Here is a 17,936-nt window from a genome sequence, read left to right on the forward strand (position 1 = left end):
AATTTTTTTTTTTTTTTTTTTTTTTTTTTTTTTGTGGTACTGGGGATCAAACTCCAGACCTTGCGCTTGTGAGGCACATGGTAGCACCACTGAGCTAAATCCTTGGCCCTGTACAATTCTTTAAAATGGAAATGTACACAAGGGCAGAGCCTGAGAAATTTGTTTGTTGAAAGAAGAATTCCAAATATGTAACTTTTAATTAATAAATTTAGTACATCTACATCAGATATCCGTTTATAGTTACCAAAAAATACTATGCATTTATTTTTTTTTAATTTGAGGTTATATACAAATAATCACTAGATCATTACAAATAATTACTCAAATATTACCACTACCTTTTAAATTTCATTTTGGGATTGAGAAAAAGATTATTATAATTCAGTGACATATGAATAGTATTTCTAACAGATGAAGTTTTATATTTCTATATGTTCTTTTTCAATCAGTTTCTTACCTTCTCAAGCTTATATCGTCATGTTCTTGTAGAAGGGTGGTTGGGTGGAGTACACATTTTCCACTATCAATTTCAACACGTATATCAAGTTCAAAGTCAATATTTCTCTCAGTTGCTGTTCCAGTAAGACTTCGGTTGACTGGTGTTGTTGGCCAGCGTTCTGTAAATAGCTGATGAACAGCAGCAAAGCCTGTTGCTTTTTTACGAGACGTATGTCTACAGAAAGAACAACTGATCATTATCTTGTAGTAAAATGGGAAGTCGAATAAATTTTCTCACTATATAAAATCACACAAATTATTCAACTAGCTCTTGCTAACTGATCCTTATCCTAAGTCTAATGGAGTCACATCTGATTCATACCCAATGGAATAGCTATTATTATTATTATTATTATTTTTGGTACTGGGGATCGAACTCGGGTTCATGCACTTGTGAGGCAGGCAGTGGAACCACTGAGCTAAATCTCCTCTCCTAAGGAATAGCTATTATTTGAAAAAAAAAAAAAAAGTGTTGGTAAAGAGTGGAGAAATTGGAACCCATGTCTGTTGTTGGTAGTAATCCAAAAATGGTGCAGTCACTATGGAAAATGATACAGATGTTCCTCAAAAAATTACAAATATAATTACCATATTATTCAGAAACTCCACTTATAGCATTTAACTAGTGAAATCAGGATGTCAAAGACACTTCCTTATTCATTCTACCACTTTTCATGAAATACAAAATGTGTGGGGAAATTTAAATACCTACCAAAAGATGAGTGGCCAAAAATGGTATATATGTACAAGGAAAATCTATTCAACTTTAAAAACGAAAAAATTCTGTACTGTGTGCTAACATGAATGAGCCTAAGGGCATTAAACTGAGGTTAAAAGGCAGAGATAGACAAATACATTATTCTACTCATATGGGATAGCTAAGAAAGTCAAAATCATAGAAGCAAAGAATATATTGATTGTTGTTATGGGAGGTTGATAATAATTAGGTATTAAGTTCCAGTTACACAAGATGAATAAATTCTAGTGATCTGCTATAAAATACTGTGCCTACAGATAATATTGTATTACCTACTTAAATATCTGTAAAAAGGAAGACTGCATACTAAGTATTCGTACCAAAATTTTTAATTTAAAATTTAAAAAATTATCAAATTGCACATGTGGAAAAGAAGGCTATGCTAACATAAATTCTATCTCAATAAACAGGACAATCTTTTAAAAAAGGAAATTTAAAGCATATAAGAAAAGTAAGGAGACACAGATTATCTGTCCAGGAGGGCAAACATCTCACTTTTAGGATTACTATTAAAAGAAGAAACTATGATAATTTATTTGAACAACCATAAAACAACATTTCCTATAGGCAAATAAAACATTTTTGGTATTTTATTACCTAGAAAAATTGTTCAAAGAAGACCCAAACCTAGACATACCACTGTGAAATTAAAGAACATAAATATAACTTTAAAAATCCTAAAAATTATCAGGTATAAACAGACATAAAATATCTCAAAAAAAAAAAAAGCAAGTCACATTTATAGAATTGAAAAGGATAACCAGCATATGCTAAGTATTTATGTTGGAAGATAATGCAATAGTCCTTATTAGAAGAGATAATTATTAGATTAGAATTATGTACTGAAAATGAGAACAGTAAATTTAGATATTAAAAAATGAAAGTAGGTTTGTATCACAAAGTTTCTTAGAAAGTTATCTGAGGATATATTCCAGAAAAATTAGGTAGTAAATCAAAATATGCTGCTGTAAGAGATTCAGGAGTTAGGGGCTTCAGAAAAGGAGGGGTTTAAGAAAAGGAGAGAATCCTCACAGCTCAGAATGAAGAAGATTGAAGATGAGGACAGTTTCTCATAGACTAATTTTCAGTTATTACTTTCATATCCAACCAATTTCTCATCATTATTGTAGCTAGAATATCACTGTTATTATCATAATATTATTTAAGTAGATTACTTGTAAAGATCATTTTAGGTTTTCTTGAGGGTATATTCTGAGCAAGATTTCATCTATGTTCTTTATTTCTTTAATACCATCTCATCTTATTTCTTTCTTCCTAAAATTTGTTGAAATCTTTCATCTACTGCTAAATACTTTTCCTTTACTATTTTTCTTATACTACTCTGTGTCTCTTTGAAATGTGTTACATTTTAATGCTAGAAATAAAATAGCCTTTTTAGTTATCTTAACTTATAACCCATCTTTATTTCCTTTTTCTCAACCAGGATTATCCTGGAGAAATAACTAACATGTTTTGAATAAACCTATTTAAATTAAAAAATAATAATTTCATATGAATCTAAATTACATTAGTAAATCACAGAGATGTCTCTTAGTTCCTTTCACTGAAGCTAGGCATACTAAGGAGAAAATTTTGTAAATAATAAATCAGATATAGGCTCAGTTAGAAATAGTACCTAAGAATCTTAAAACAAAAAGGCTACTCACGAGGGTTTCCTGTAAATATAAAACCTTTCCTTCTCACGGTCTTCATCCTTTTCATCCTTTTCAGAGTCTTCGCTGGTAGAAGACAAACTGTCATCTCGCCTGGCTTCTTCAGGTTGGAAAGGAATGTTTGGTGAAAAGCTTCCGGGAATTTTGGGAGAACTGAACACAGAACATGATCCTTCACTATTTGATGAGTAATGAGATGGACCTTCAATAGTAACTGACAAAAGATCCAATTCTGTCTCCTCAGGAAACTGGTTGTAAAAGGAGAACACATGAATGAGATTTATATTTCAACTTGCCTCTCAATTAAAAAAAGAAATGACTTTAAATATTTTTAAATTCTCTGAATTGAATTCCCTCATTTTGAACTGAAAGGATCAGACTTAGGAACATATGAAATGGCACAACAAGGAAGGAAGCAGAAGGTTAAACCATAGAAAGTCACAAAACTGACACTTTAAAACTCAGAGTGAAGTCTTACTGAATAGGAACATATATCATCACATTGATTAGTAAACAATGTCATTCTTTAAAGCAGAAGTTAAATATGTAGAAACAAAAGAAATGTGATCATTATAAATCAGAATGTCAAAAGTAATGATGGAAGAGCATGCAGTGTCAGTACAGGGATACTATCTCGTCATTTTTAAAGGAGCTTTTGTGGATCGATTTAAAAAATGAGTTCTTCATGGATTGAATGATGCGCAAACAATTGAGTAATAAAATACATATTAATCGGACTTATAAATGTTGTTATTTTAAGGTAAACAGTGTGAACAACCTGTCTCTAAGGTTTTTACCAGGACATCACTATTTCTAAGTAGGTCAAAAAACCAACATGACTTCCTATGACTAAATTTCAATATCCTGCCTCAGCTGCTTCTACATCATTTGGGAATGATTAACTTTTCTAAAGTATAATGTGCAAGGTAATACAATTTATTATTTAAAACTATTGGATCTCATGTTTTTAAATTTAAATGTAATCATAATTTAATTGTCTATTTTCTAATTTATGATTAGCAAACATCTATCATCTAGTTTATAATTATAAATATCATTTTTATAAGAATTATTTCAAAATAGGACCTGAATCATTTCAAATATCAATATCTTTAAGAATCACCTATTTGATTCCCAGTTACCCCCCCCAAAAAAAATCACCTATCATCTAATTAAAACTAAGCATTTAGCTCAGTGACAGAGTGCCTCCTAGCATGTGCAGAGCCCTGGTTTGACATCTACTGCTGACCTCTCCAAATCCTCTAATTAGTAAGATTGATTCAATCTGCATAAATGACCTGCTTCCAAGATTTTTTTTTGAATAAAGAAAATATTCTTCAAGCTTCAATCTAATAGTCCTATGACAAAGTTTAACTTGAATGAATTCAGTTAATGACGGGATACATTTTGACTTGACCTTAAGAAATTATGAAAAAGGAAACAAAACATACTGGAAGTAAATAATGCCAATTTTTAAATGTAACTTGAATGGAAATTTTTTGATAAAACATATATACCTGGTATATAATCTCTTTAAGATTCATCTTTGCTTTTATGACATATTTAGGAAAAACATTTGGCTTATAAAAATGTGAATTCTAGTGACTGTAGTATATTTTTATTTTTATATAACAGTGATACAAAAGAAACAACATTCAATGATTAATCTTTGTCCTGAGATAGAACTGATTCTATTTTTACATACTCAAATCTTTTTGAAAAGATTAATTTCGTAGCTGAATGAATGTAAAGAGTTTACTTGGGTAGAAGTAAATAATGAATAAACATCAGTTTTTCTTTTATGATTTGGTTGAGTTGGTCTGATAAGCTGACTTAAACCTTAATTTGAAGATCCAAGTAATAATTATAATCTATATAAATTATAAAAGTATAAAAATAAAACATGCATGCTAGAGCTTATGAAATATACATGATGAAAAAGTTTGAATCTGTGTAAAATATTCTAACTTTTGAGCTTAGTTTGAAATGAAAGAAAGAAATTGTAAAGCAGATTTTCAGGGTGGTTAATAAGTTTTTAAGCAAAATTTATATTTATACTTCTTCATAAGTACCTGAAAATACCCTTCCCCAGGCCAGCTGGATTGTGGTGTACTTCCCCATACTGTATATTTCAACTTAATTAAAATAATAAGAAAATAAAGAAACTTGTGAAAAATAAAAAACAATAGCTTAAAAGTAAACAAATATATAAATAAACCCAAACATTTTAACATAAATGCTAACATGCTATGAAATTAGAATACAACTTTGAAGCTGACCTTCCTCTAGCTTTCGCTACAACCTGCATATACACTCTAAACTAAAATACATAAATATGTACAAATTATCACATGTACAATTATGTGAAAGACAGTTTAACGTGAATTCTCACTTATAGGAAACATTATTATTCAACAAAAACTTTTTTACTTAAACACAATCAGTTACATGCTGTGACCCACTAGAAGGCCATTACAATACTTCAGGCAGTAATATGTTCTTACTGGCTTCAACCACCAGAGGTACAAATAGACCTAATCACTGTTTTCAGTACAGTCACACATGTACCACCAATTGTTCAAGCTGTCCCGTAGCAAGACATATGAATCATGACCCTGTCATGACTGTGTTAAAATCCTTACTTTACGGTAGGCAAGAATCAATATGAAATTGTATAGCATTGTAACCTTTCAATCTGTAAAAGCTATTTAGTAATGTGTGCTTGGAACAAACACACTCTCTCTTACTGTATCCTGGATGTTAAAAGTTACTCGGGGTCCTGGAGATGCTGCATCCACCCGGATTTCTGGGAGCTCTTCAGTTTCTCCTACTCGAGAACTATAAGTAAAATATAAAGTAATAAAACACTAATATTCTCATTCAAACAATTTCTATACTAAAAGTCGAATTAATGACACATTAACATTTTATTTTTAAATATTTACTTTATCAGAAGATTGACTTTTTGGCATTCTTTTTCTTAATCTTTAGCATCATATAAAAACATACTCATTGTTTTGATTAAACTAAGATTTTCTAAAACCAAACCATGTAAGAATAACCTGGACTTATTTTTACAATGCTAGCTTTGAACAATGGCAGTATCAAAGTTTATCTGAGGTAAGATTACTAAATGAAAAATTTTAGAGTTACTTAATAGTATTTTAATTTGGTACATAAAATTTCCATATTTTCATATATGAAATATATATGCAATCATACCTTTTCTAAAATAATGGACAGACTTAGAACATCTGCTACTAGTATGCACATATCCATGTCTTTGAATAGTCTGAAGTTTACAAATAAAACTTGCCTAAAAAGCATTACTAAAAAGAGCTCATTCCATTGTGATATAAATATGACAGAGAAATTCCTCAAATAAATGAAGCGCGACAGTAATCAGTACAGGTGCTATTTTAGCAAAAAGGTCCACTTTTACTTAGTTTTATAATTTCCCCAATTAAAGTGTAATAAAAAAGTAGTGAATCTTGCTAAAGGAGTCAGCAATTTTATTTCTCTTTTCATTGGCTGAAATATATATTACCTTGCTCTTTCCATTCGCTTAAGAGGTGGTCTTCCAGAAGCAGAAATGCTTTTAGATCGGCTATAACTTGGTTTGTAACCCAAACCCCACTTATCCTTTAGGGAAGCAGCCTAATGAGATAAGACAGGAAAAAAAAGTGACTGTAGACTAAACTGTGTTTTTACTAAGGTCTACCTTTGCGAGAAATCAGCTAGAGGAGCCTAACCTGCCTGAGAGGTGGGGTATCAAATCATAACTGACCCAGAAGAGAAATACCAAGCTCCAGTTATCTCTAGCCACATTATCCAATCTAAATTGGAAGAAAGAAACTGACAAACATTTATGAAGTTCACACTAGAGGCACAGGCTCACAAATAGGAAACACAGAGAATGATAAAACATCCACCCTTCCTTGACATTTTAGTATTGCATCACACCAAAGGGCAATTTACAGAAGTTCCATTTAACTGGTGCGGCATGTATGGCAATCAAGAAAAATTTACAAGGCCTACCAAAAGGGAAAAAAGAAGTATAATCTTAAAAGGAAGAACAAGCATCAGAACCAGATAAAATAAGGATGTAGAATTCTCAGACCAGAAATTTAAAACAGCTATGATTAATATGCTAAGGGTTCTGATGGGTAAATTAGACAGTGTACAAGGATAATTGGGATATGAGTGATGGAAATCCTAAGAATGAACCAAAAATAAATACTAGAGATCACAAATACTGACAGACATGAATGATAAGCTTATTAGCAGACTATAAATATATGAGGAAAAAAATCACTTGTCTTGAGGATAAATAGAAATTACCAAAACTGAAAATCAAAGAGAATAGAGACTGAAAAAAGAACTGAATGTCCAAGAACTATGAGCCAAAAACTGTCTTTAGTTAAAAATATAAATAAAACAGAGAAGGGAGGAAATTGTGGCTGATAGGCAAATATGACCACTGAAAACAGAATACGGGAAGGACAGACATCTCAACTGAGTTCACATTTTTCACAGAGATCATATTAGACTAAAAAGCAAATGTAAATTCATGAAAGGCAGAAAAAAAGTGGGAAAGGCCTCCACTTGACAGTCCCATTGCCTAGGTTTAAATTTTGGTTCCAGCAGGACTACTGGCTGTATAATCACAGCAATATTACTTGACTTCTCTGTCCTTTGATTTCCTCATCTATAAAAGAGGATAATAATAGAGTTATCTCTCAAGAATGTTATAAGAATTTAATGGACTGTTACATATAAAGTGCTTTAAATAGTATCTGGTACGTAGTAAAACTGCTATGTACAAATCAGGTGGAATTATCACTGGCTTTAAAAGCAAAAAAAAAAAAGCATTATCACAGATAAGTTTCAAAAATAAAAAGTAAAAATTTGTCTAATAAAAATTTTCTTAAACATATACTCACTCGCATACTGGATCTCCGTAATTTTTTACGAACATCTCTTCGAATGTCATTCACAGCTACAGATTCTAACTGTTGATAACGTTGAATTTCCTGGTTTATGGTTCCTTCACTTGCACCTAATTTTCTGAATGCAACACAAATTCAGCAATTATTACAAAGAAGTAACAAAGTAAAACTAACTTTTAGCTGCTTCTTCTTAATGCTCTCACTTGTCAGAATACCAAGGAATATGCACAGGCCAAAACACTGTACAAGTTTAATATTCACATCTGTCAAACTGTAAAACAACAAAATAAAAAAAAAAACCCACCAGTATTTGAGGAAATGCTTTACTTATTTCTGTATCAAGAGTCTCTAGCCATCTCATGAAAACCATAGACATAGTATATAGAAAAATATCTGTATGTAAAATTCTATATATAAGCCACAAGCAATACATTTTGTTTAAAGTCACTTTTGCTCTGAGAACAAATATGAAATTATAGTGTAAGTCAAAAAGAAAATGTAAACCACTGTATAATTTATAGACAAGTTTTCAGACAATGCTTTTCACTGTAGAAAATACATAAATTGATAAAAAGTCCTTGAATACAAAAAGACACAGATATAGATGTATGAATATTAAACAATACAAGGCAGGAGGATTGAAAGTTTGAGCTCAATCTTGGTAATTTAGAAAGACCTTGTCTCAAAATTAAAAATAGGACTGGGGATGTACATAGCTTAGTACAAAGTCCCTGGGTTTAATTTTTAGAATCAAGAGAAATCAACAACAAAGCAACAATAACAAAAAGATGAGACATAATCAACTTCTGGGGAAAATAAAACTTCCCAAGTTTAGAAAAAGAATATTCTTGTGAAGTATTCTTACAGAGGTCACATTAGTACTAGCCAGAAGGCAGGAGATAGAGCAAAAAGATCACCACCTACTGTCTCCTATCCCTATTTTAGTCTTGGAGAATTACTAACAGGCAGGCAGGTATGGAAGAGGAAGTATGAACTTTGAATTCAGACACAATGAAGTTCAAATTTTACTTCTTTACTCTGTGCCAGTTTTCTCATCAATAACTTTGGTACTATGGTTTGTATTCGATCCCGTCCCCCTAAGCATCTTGTGGATGAGGTGGGGCTTTCCTCTTCAGAGATGGCTGAATCTGGAATTGATTCATGGTGTGACAAGGCCTGAGGGCACTAGGATGAAGAAGAGCATGAGTGCCACCTGCCCTAAATAGACTGATAAAGATACAAGGGGCAGAAAGAAGCTGTTAAGGCCTTGTTGCCTTTGCAACCCTGTGCACCAGAAACTACTTCTCTATAACTCCCCTCCCATTGCTCTTGTTACCTTCTGGCTCCATGAACTGTTTTTCCTCTGCAAGGCTGCCCGTCCACCATGCCCACCCTGCCTCAGAGCCAGTAGATGATAGACTGAAAACTCTATGAACTGTACGCTTAAGTAAATGTTTCCCCCTTTAATTTTGGGTGTTGGGTATTTTGTCTTAGCAATGAGAGAAAACTGACACATTTGGATAATATCATCTTACCTCACAGAAATATGAAGATTAAATTGATATAACATCAAACTCAAAAATGCTCAGTTTTTCTTTGTAAATAGGGGAGGATGTAGGGGTGAAGGGAGGGCAGGGGTATGGGGAAAAATGAGAATCAAGATGTGTCATGTAAAGGTACAAGATCCCAATGATGAATGTAACTGTACTGTATACTTAAAATATACCAATAAACTCAGTAAGATAAAAAAATTCTACTCCAGAAACACTGTTAGCAAGCTAATGCATACATTTATATAAGCATATAACAATATGTATAAATGTATATATAAAAGTAGAGATATTTATATACATATTTTATGTATACCATTTATAGTATATATGTGTGTGTTTATATGGTATAAAGTCAGTCATAAACTGCTCAGAAATGAGGAGCTGTGAAGAACAGTAGACTAGAGTTTCAGGCTTAACTTTACCACTAGTGAACTTATGATCTCAAGTAAATGATTAAATTTCTTTGAATCTTAATCTTGCTGATAAACTATGCAGTTTATATTAGCCCAGATCCAATTTTAGCACCCTATAGTTTTAGTGTTTTGAGAACACTATATTATATTTAAAAGTTACACATACTTAAGATCATCTATTACTTTGGCCTGTTCATTCAGTTCTCTTATATCTACTAAACGTTTCATAATTTTTCTTCCTCTAAGTTCTCCTGGCTGGCTAGAAGATGTTCCTTGTCTTCGATAATCTACAGCTTCCTGAAAAATTAGAAATCATATCTGTTAATACCATTGTCAGTTCACACAATAAATCTAGACTACAAAATTAACACCTTAAATAAAAAAAAGCATGCAAGAATCAAAGCCATCTATATTAAGTAAGATGATTGGAATTCTCCATTGATTCAAATCCCTTTATTTTCATATAGAATCTAATTAGTTGCTACCTACGTTTCCCCAAGAGTGTGCTCTGTATGCTTTCAAATGGGACTGTCTAGACTGAGGGGTGCCCCATATCTCTGAGTCACACAGATATTCTGTAGGAACAGAGTAGCGTTGATTTGGGGGCCTCAGCCCTAGTAGGTGGTTTACAAGTCGCTGCCCAAAGGTGAGCTTGTGGCCATCTCCACTTACTGAACTTCCATCCGAATTCTAAATAATAAACAGTAATATTACTACTTTTTAAAAATGTCTTTCCAACAAGATAATAGTACAATAGTTTAAAAAAGTAAAAAAAGTACAATAGTTATAAATGTATAAAACAATTTTTCAAAAATCAACACCCTAATAAAAGCAGAGAGTAATTTTCTTTTTTAAAGTATAGACCTTCATTTTGTGCGTGTACTTTGCTTTTCTAGGATTCATTTTTAAGTCTCCTTCTTTGATATATAGATCTGTGAGTCACAGATCATAAAATTCATCGACTCAAAACGTACAATTCAATGCTTTTTAGTATATTCTCAAAGTTAAGCAATCATAATCACACCTTCAGTTGAGAACATTTTCATAGTCTCTCCCTATTTCTCTTTCCACCATACTTTCCATCCGTCTATGCCTAGGCTCTGTCTGTAGATATTACTGCCCTCCAATTTCAATGTTATTTCATCATCTATTAGTTAAGGCATAAGTTGGCTAACAGTCATCATGAACACAGAACTCAATTAAAAGACCATACTTTGAAATGCAGACCCAAGGAACCACCCTACTGCGTTCCCTTCCTCCTCAATAGCAACTGGAATATACTAAATAACACTGAATTAATTATATCCCTGACTTTGGGTAAAAGCCAGACCTGAAAACTTTCAATAGTAAGTTACTTACAGTATGGATAGTGGGAGACATAGTGTCAACTTCATCTTCATCTGACAGGTCAGTTATGTTCACTGAATTTAAGTCAGCAATGTCATCTATGTACTCCTCTCCTGTCAGTGTTGTTAGAGTATTTCCCAGAGCATTAAGCCTTTTGCCAATGTTAGGATCCATGTGGACATCAATCCCACACATTTTCCACAAAACATTGAGTGTCCAGGTGCCAGCACTACTACTTTCTGTTTAAATAAATACATGGCTTTATTTGATAGTCCAAATGTAGAAATTTAAATAACCTTACGTTATTATAATAGTTTATGACGGCATACATAACTAATGTTTTTGCAGTTAGATCTGTAAGAAACACTAGGCTATGAGCATGATTTATGTACGTATATACAGTGCATCTAGTTTTCTTCCCATATTGCACCCTTCTTTATCTCAAGAACTATATATTCCTTCTTCTACTCTAATCTACTAATCTTTCTCATGGTTATATAGAAATTCCATGACCCTGGCTCATTAACCAGATTTAATTATAACTAGCTCAAGTGAACACCAAAGCTGGAAAAATAAAAATCCATCTCTGAATTTGAGAAAAGTTAGTCCTTCTCTGATAACTGAGAGTGGGTAAATAAGGTTCAGCTGTCATGTGTCCTGCCATGGGTAAGAAGGTCATCAGTTGAAATTAATTAATTAATTAATTAGTCAGATAGTTAAAAATGAGGCAGCCAGGAAGGAGCAAAAGCAAGAACTAGAAAGAATCCTGCCAACAATTGAGATCTTGACTCCACCAGTCACTAAGTGCCACTGCACTGACCTGGCTCTTCCTTTTCCCTGAGATAGCAAATTTAACTGTAACCTGCAAATATCCTTTAAAGAAAGTTTTCACTTTTGGTTAAGCTTGTATCATTGGATTGTTGTCACTTATATATGACAGAGACATATGAACTCTCTACCAGCATGGATATTTGTTTCAGTACTATCCTTTCTTTCTAATAGAATAATGTTCTGGAAGTTTCCTAACTTTTTCAATTTTCTATCACTGGGGACTATGGACCTCAGTGCTTTCTGAGATAACTTACTTAGATGGCTAAGGTTGGAGAGGATAACAGTGAACAGTAAGGAAAAAAAGAAAATCTCTCTTCAATGTTTTAGAGTATTTAAATAACAGCCTGGCTTTAGTTTGCCCTGCCCAACTTTATAACAAAAACAGTAAACATTTATGTTTGCTATCATCTCAGTTAAGATATCACTTCCACAGTTATCTCCTAACTGGTTTCCTAGGTTCCTTTTTCCCTTACTAATCCTTGAAGGTGTTTGCTTGATAATGTCACTATTTGCTTTCTTGCTCAGTAACATTCAGTTTTCTCCCTTCTGCCCAGCAAATCAAGTCCAAGTTCCTTAATTTGGCACTAAAGATTTTTACCATCTCGTTTTTCACTTAACTCTGTTTTAGATAAAATGAACAACTCTGAGTACACACTGTGCTTTGATATTATGACTGATGATATCCACTGTCTGAATTTTGTCTTGCCACACCTCCTACTTTCTGCTTAAGCAGCACTAATCTATCTTTTAATTTTGTTTAAATGCTTATTCTTCTACAAAGATTTCTTTGATCTCAACACTGTCCCATACTTGGAAATATTTTTGACCTCTTGTATATCTGAATAGAGTTGGCATTTCAAACAATTATTTATCACCTATTCTAATGGAATTTTTCTAAATGTTCCTTAACTGCATCATCAGAATTTAAATACATGAAAAAGTGTATCTGAATTATCTTAGTTTTCCCCAAAACATTTTGCAGTATATCTTGTACACAGTAGGTATTTAATAAAATTAATCATTAAACACATACAAATGTTAATATTATTGAAAAAGTTTTTTTTTAAAAATTAGCAATCACCAGATTTAGCTAAAAGATCTTCCTGCCATTAAAATAAAGTTAGAATTTTACCAGACATGCAGCAGAAGTAAAAGTAAATGTGAACCTACCAGCTGCTGCTTGTCCTGTAGTCCTTGAACATACTTCATAGGTGCCATCTGGAACTACACCTGTACAAAAATGAGCCCCAACGTGGTTTTCAATAAAAATATGCTTGTGATAAAATATATACTCCACTTTTGCACACAATTATCAGAACACAGGTAGAAATATTAGTCTCTGTAGGTTTCAGTCCTTAATCTATAGAAGTGTTATTTTAATGACTAGTTAATTTATTCTTTTTTAAAAAATATTTTATTGTATGATTTTAACACTTTAACTTCAGTTTTAGTTTACTTTTTTCCATGTGGTTTTCTATCAGAGTCACAACATCTAGTTAACTGAAATTCTAGATGGTTCTCCACAAATATTTGAGATATTATGTATGACAATCTGTGCTGTCACAAATGTACTACTTTCAGAACGTAAACATTAAAAATAGCTTTTAATTAAGAACTGCTACATATATCAGAGGCCTGATCAAGCAGTTTTGTCTTTTCTTTGACTAAGAACATTTTATGAGAAAAAAATGGCACATGAATCTCAAGGTCATGGATTTATCCTAGAATATTTTACTAATTTAAAATAAATATGAAAAGTGTAATACCATCTAGTTTATTCTGTTTTAAGATTTCAAAAAGGGATTAATAGAATTTAACACTTCGAACCAACAACATACCATTCTTGAAGTAACTTTTAAACAAAGTAAATTTAAAGATAATTAAGACTTTTCTTAGTAATACTTAATGGAAATTAAAATGTGAGTCTAAATCTGACAATACATAGTATTAAAGGAAAATGTCCTTTCACAGCTCCCTCTGATTCCTAACTTGGTATTAAAATGTAAATTTTGGGCTTGCCATTCATTTCTTAGCTACTTTGATATTAAATCTGTTTTCCTTGAAATTTTTCAAAAAAGAAAAATACTTCCAATGTAATCATACTACAATTTAGTTTGTGAGGATGTATTAAGTGATAATTTCTAATGTATATTTTTATAAAAATGATATTACCAATTATTTTAAAATCTAAATTATATTTTTTAAAATTATATACTACTTGTGTCTCACATGTAAGTTCTCAATTAAAAAAACAAAACCAAAAAAAACCAGATCTGGGCCAGGAATTTGGCTCAGTGGTCCCACTGCCTGCCTCACAATTGTAAGGGCCCTAGTTTAATCCCTGGTACCAAAAAAAAAAAAGATGTGATTCTAGGGTAAAGATTTCCTTAATTTATTTTTATAATTGTGGTTATAAATTATAACAAATAAAGCTTAGTCTTTTGAATTGAGGAAAGCCAGAATGAAAAGCAACATTTTGAAGCCAAGTAAAACAATTACCAAGTAAAAAGGAGAGAGAATCATTATTTCCCCCATCCCAAGAAATGACAGATTATTGTACAACAATAAAATTAAAGACTATTTCATCAATCCACAGAATACAGAAGCTCTATGAAGTAATATTATTAAGATCTTTGGGAGATCTGGATCTTGAAGATGAGGGTTAGGAAATCAGCTAGGCTCTTTCTGTTCTCTACACGAGAGACAGAATGCTGATATGAACCAACCAGTGGTCTAATTCCAGGACAGCCATTTTTCTGCTCTGATAAAAAATTGCTACCCAAGTTTTAACAAACAGTTTGGAGTCCCTCAAACTTCTGATGGTTTATACAGCTTGCCTGTAAATATTCTGATAAAATGGGACTAATTTTACTATTTACACGATCCTCTGAACTTGTGTGCTACACCTATCCTTTCTAAACTTTACTGCTTTTCCCCAAAGGCATTATCACCTAGGGAGGAAATTTCACGAAGTCATCTTTTTCCTAAGGCATGTTTTTTAAATAACTGCAAAAAAATAATTTTAAGGCATAATCTGATCATGCCTTATTTTTTTGCTCTATACTTACCTTCTGTCAAAAAATTAAATGTAGACTATATCCAAATATATTTACTAATTAAAACTAGTAAAAACTAGTAAACTAATTTGCTAATTTCATCATTTAGAATTCTTATGTCAGTAAAATAACTAATTTGCTTTCTCTCTTTTGAACTTCCTACGAAACTCAAATAACAAAGAGATTACAAAAGTAGACAGTTTAGTATTTTCTGAAGCTCAAATAAATTATTTTGATTATCAAAACTATCAGCACGTCAGCATTTTTCATTGTTGGTAGAATGTACACCGAAGTGAATTATTCACTTTAATACATGTTTCTGATTTTGAATCTAAGGCATTTTTTTATTTCCTATATCTTATGTATTTTTTCATTTAAGTTACACTGTTAAAAAAAATGCATAGCCTAGAAAAGAGCTACATAGGCATGCAACCTTCTTCCAGAGTTCCGCCATACCATCGGTCACAGCCAAGGGCCCACCTGGAAAAGAACTACACAAATGCACAAACAACAGCCAGAGGCTCACCCCAATACCACTGAAAAGTGCCTGAAGACCCTAGCTAGAAGCCTACATGAACAACAGGAACTGGAATACTCAGCCCCCAGCCAAAGGCACCTCCAGGTGACAGCTACATAAGGGCCCCAGCAAGAGGCACAACTAGATACCATCCCAAGTGTGCACAGGACCAAGCCAGAAGCCTGCCCAGACAACAGGTCAGCTCAGGGATATAGAAGGCCACCATTCTAAACCCAGGAATTGGTGTACTGGGGAGTAGCAGAATAAAGGTTGCTCGGTGGCCTGCTGAGAACTGAAAATTGCAGGGTGAGCAAAAAGTTCCCTCAACAAAGGCACAGCAGGCTGCATATGTTGAAATGACAAGACACAGAAATAAGTGTCAAAACCAGACTTCCAGATTACCTAAGGCAACCCAAAAGGGAAATGAGATGGAAAAATCTGATACTCAACTACCTGGACTCCCTGAAGTGGCAACGAAAGAGGACCTGGAAAAAATGAAATAATAAATAATTTATCAGATAACAACAGAGATTGTGCCCACAGTACAACACATGATTAATAAATCTACAGTGAAATTAGATAAAAAATAGAGGTACTGAGAAACAAGATGGAATCCCAACATAGCAAACAAATGGAATCCATAAAACAGATGCAAACAGATTTCCAAGAGATTAAAAACTCCACTGAAAGGGTCTGGGATTTAGCTCAATGTGTCTGCCTTGCAAGAACAAGGTTTCGAGTTCAATGCGTGGAGTCAAAGAAGAAAAGGAGAGTGCAGATGACATTAAAAAAAAATGGTCACTGAAGTAATGGCAGAAAACTTCCCAAACAGGGGAAAAGAACCTGACATACAGATTAGTGAGGCTTATAGGACTCCAGCTAGGCATGGTAAAAAAAAAAAAAAAAAAAAAATAAAAAAAAAAAAAAACTATGCATAGGCATATAATAGTTAAGATTCCAGAAACCCAACAGAAGAACAAAATTCTACAAGCAGTTAAGAGAAAAGAAACAAATCACATACAAGGGAAACCTCATCAGAATCACAGAAGACTTTTCAACACAAACCAACAAGGCAAGAAGAGTGTAGAGTGACATAATTCAAGCCCTAAAGGAAAACAACCTCCAATCCAGAGTGATGTACCCTGCAAAACTATCTTTCAAAATTGATGGAGAAATAAGATACTTTCAAGAGAAAGAGCACCTTAAGAACTTCATGAATACCAAACCAACACTCCAAAATATTTTAAACAATATCCTACGAAAAGACAAGGAGGATCACAAACCCAGGAAGCCCAGTAGAATGAATCTGTCTGGCACGACAAGAAATTAAATGTAGAGGGGGGAGAACACAACAAAAAGAAAAAGTTGTAGTCTCCCCCCTTTGCATTTAATTTCTTGTCATGCCTGAAAGATGTTTACAGAGTGTTCCACCCCACAAAATCAGAATACACACTCTTCTTAGCTGCACATGGATCATTCTCCAAAACAGACCACATACTTACTCATAGAATACGTTTAAGTAAGTGCAAAGGAACTGAAGTTATCCCCTATACATTATCAGACCTTAGTGTGATGAAACTGAAAATCAACAGCAAGAGAAACAGCAAGAATTTCATAAACACATGGAAATTGAACAACACATTTTTAAATAACCAATGGGTCACAGAGGAAATTAAAGAAGAGGTCAGACAGTTCCTACAATTAAATGACAATGCCAATACAAAATATTGGAATTTATGGGACAAAATGAAAGCAGCCGTACAAGCAAAAATCATAGCAGTTAATACTCATATTAGGAATTGAGAAACCCTTAGCCATCCTTATCAAAAAAGGAAAGAAAAGGCCCAAACCTATGCAATTAGGAATGAAAAGGGTGAAATTACAATGGACCCAGCAGAAATCCAGAGGATCATCAATACCTACTCAAGAACCTATCTGCCAGTAAGATGAAAAATACAGAAGAAATGGACGGATTCCTAGATATGTAAGAATTACCAAAGTTGAACAAAGATGACTTAAAAGCTCTAAACAAGCCAGTATCAATCAATGAAATTGAAAATCTAATTAAAAATTTACCAACTAAGAAAAGTCCTGGTCCTGACAGTTTCTCTGCGGAATTCTACAAGACATTTAGAGAAGAATTATTGCCATTCCTGTTTAAACTCTTCAACAAAACTGAAAGGGAAGCAATACTACTGATTCCCTCCTGGAAGTAAGCACCACCTTGATACCCAAAGCAGAGAAGGATCCAAATGAAAAAGAGAACTATAAGCCAATCTCACTAATGAACAAAGATTCAAAAATCTTAAGTAAGATACTCACAAAAAGAATGCAGGAGGTCA

General features: G+C 32.9%; 1 protein-coding gene across 7 annotated transcripts in view; it reads right to left on the minus strand.

Annotated features, from left to right (window-relative positions):
- Positions 1-17,936, minus strand: part of Kiaa1109 (KIAA1109 ortholog) — a 213,952-nt gene that overhangs the window by 29,516 nt on the left and 166,500 nt on the right. For 4 of the 7 annotated variants that reach the window (XM_010611104.2, XM_033760040.1, XM_010611092.2 and 1 more), the window contains 10 exons: positions 13,192-13,251; positions 11,203-11,429; positions 10,333-10,533; positions 10,010-10,140; positions 7,872-7,995; positions 6,476-6,585; positions 5,676-5,766; positions 5,001-5,063; positions 2,923-3,176; positions 458-673 (listed from right to left, as the gene is read on the minus strand). In XM_010611104.2, coding sequence (XP_010609406.1) covers positions 458-673; positions 2,923-3,176; positions 5,001-5,063; positions 5,676-5,766; positions 6,476-6,585; positions 7,872-7,995; positions 10,010-10,140; positions 10,333-10,533; positions 11,203-11,429; positions 13,192-13,251 — 1,477 coding nt within the window. The remainder of the gene's footprint in view (positions 1-457; positions 674-2,922; positions 3,177-5,000; positions 5,064-5,675; positions 5,767-6,475; positions 6,586-7,871; positions 7,996-10,009; positions 10,141-10,332; positions 10,534-11,202; positions 11,430-13,191; positions 13,252-17,936) is intronic. The other 3 variants (XM_010611112.2, XM_010611099.2, XM_010611119.2) reach the window with 3 other exon arrangements.

This window comes from Fukomys damarensis, unplaced genomic scaffold, assembly GCF_012274545.1.
Source record: "Fukomys damarensis isolate Sample0158 unplaced genomic scaffold, DMR_v1.0_HiC HiC_scaffold_38, whole genome shotgun sequence".
Classification (NCBI taxonomy): domain Eukaryota; kingdom Metazoa; phylum Chordata; class Mammalia; order Rodentia; family Bathyergidae; genus Fukomys; species Fukomys damarensis.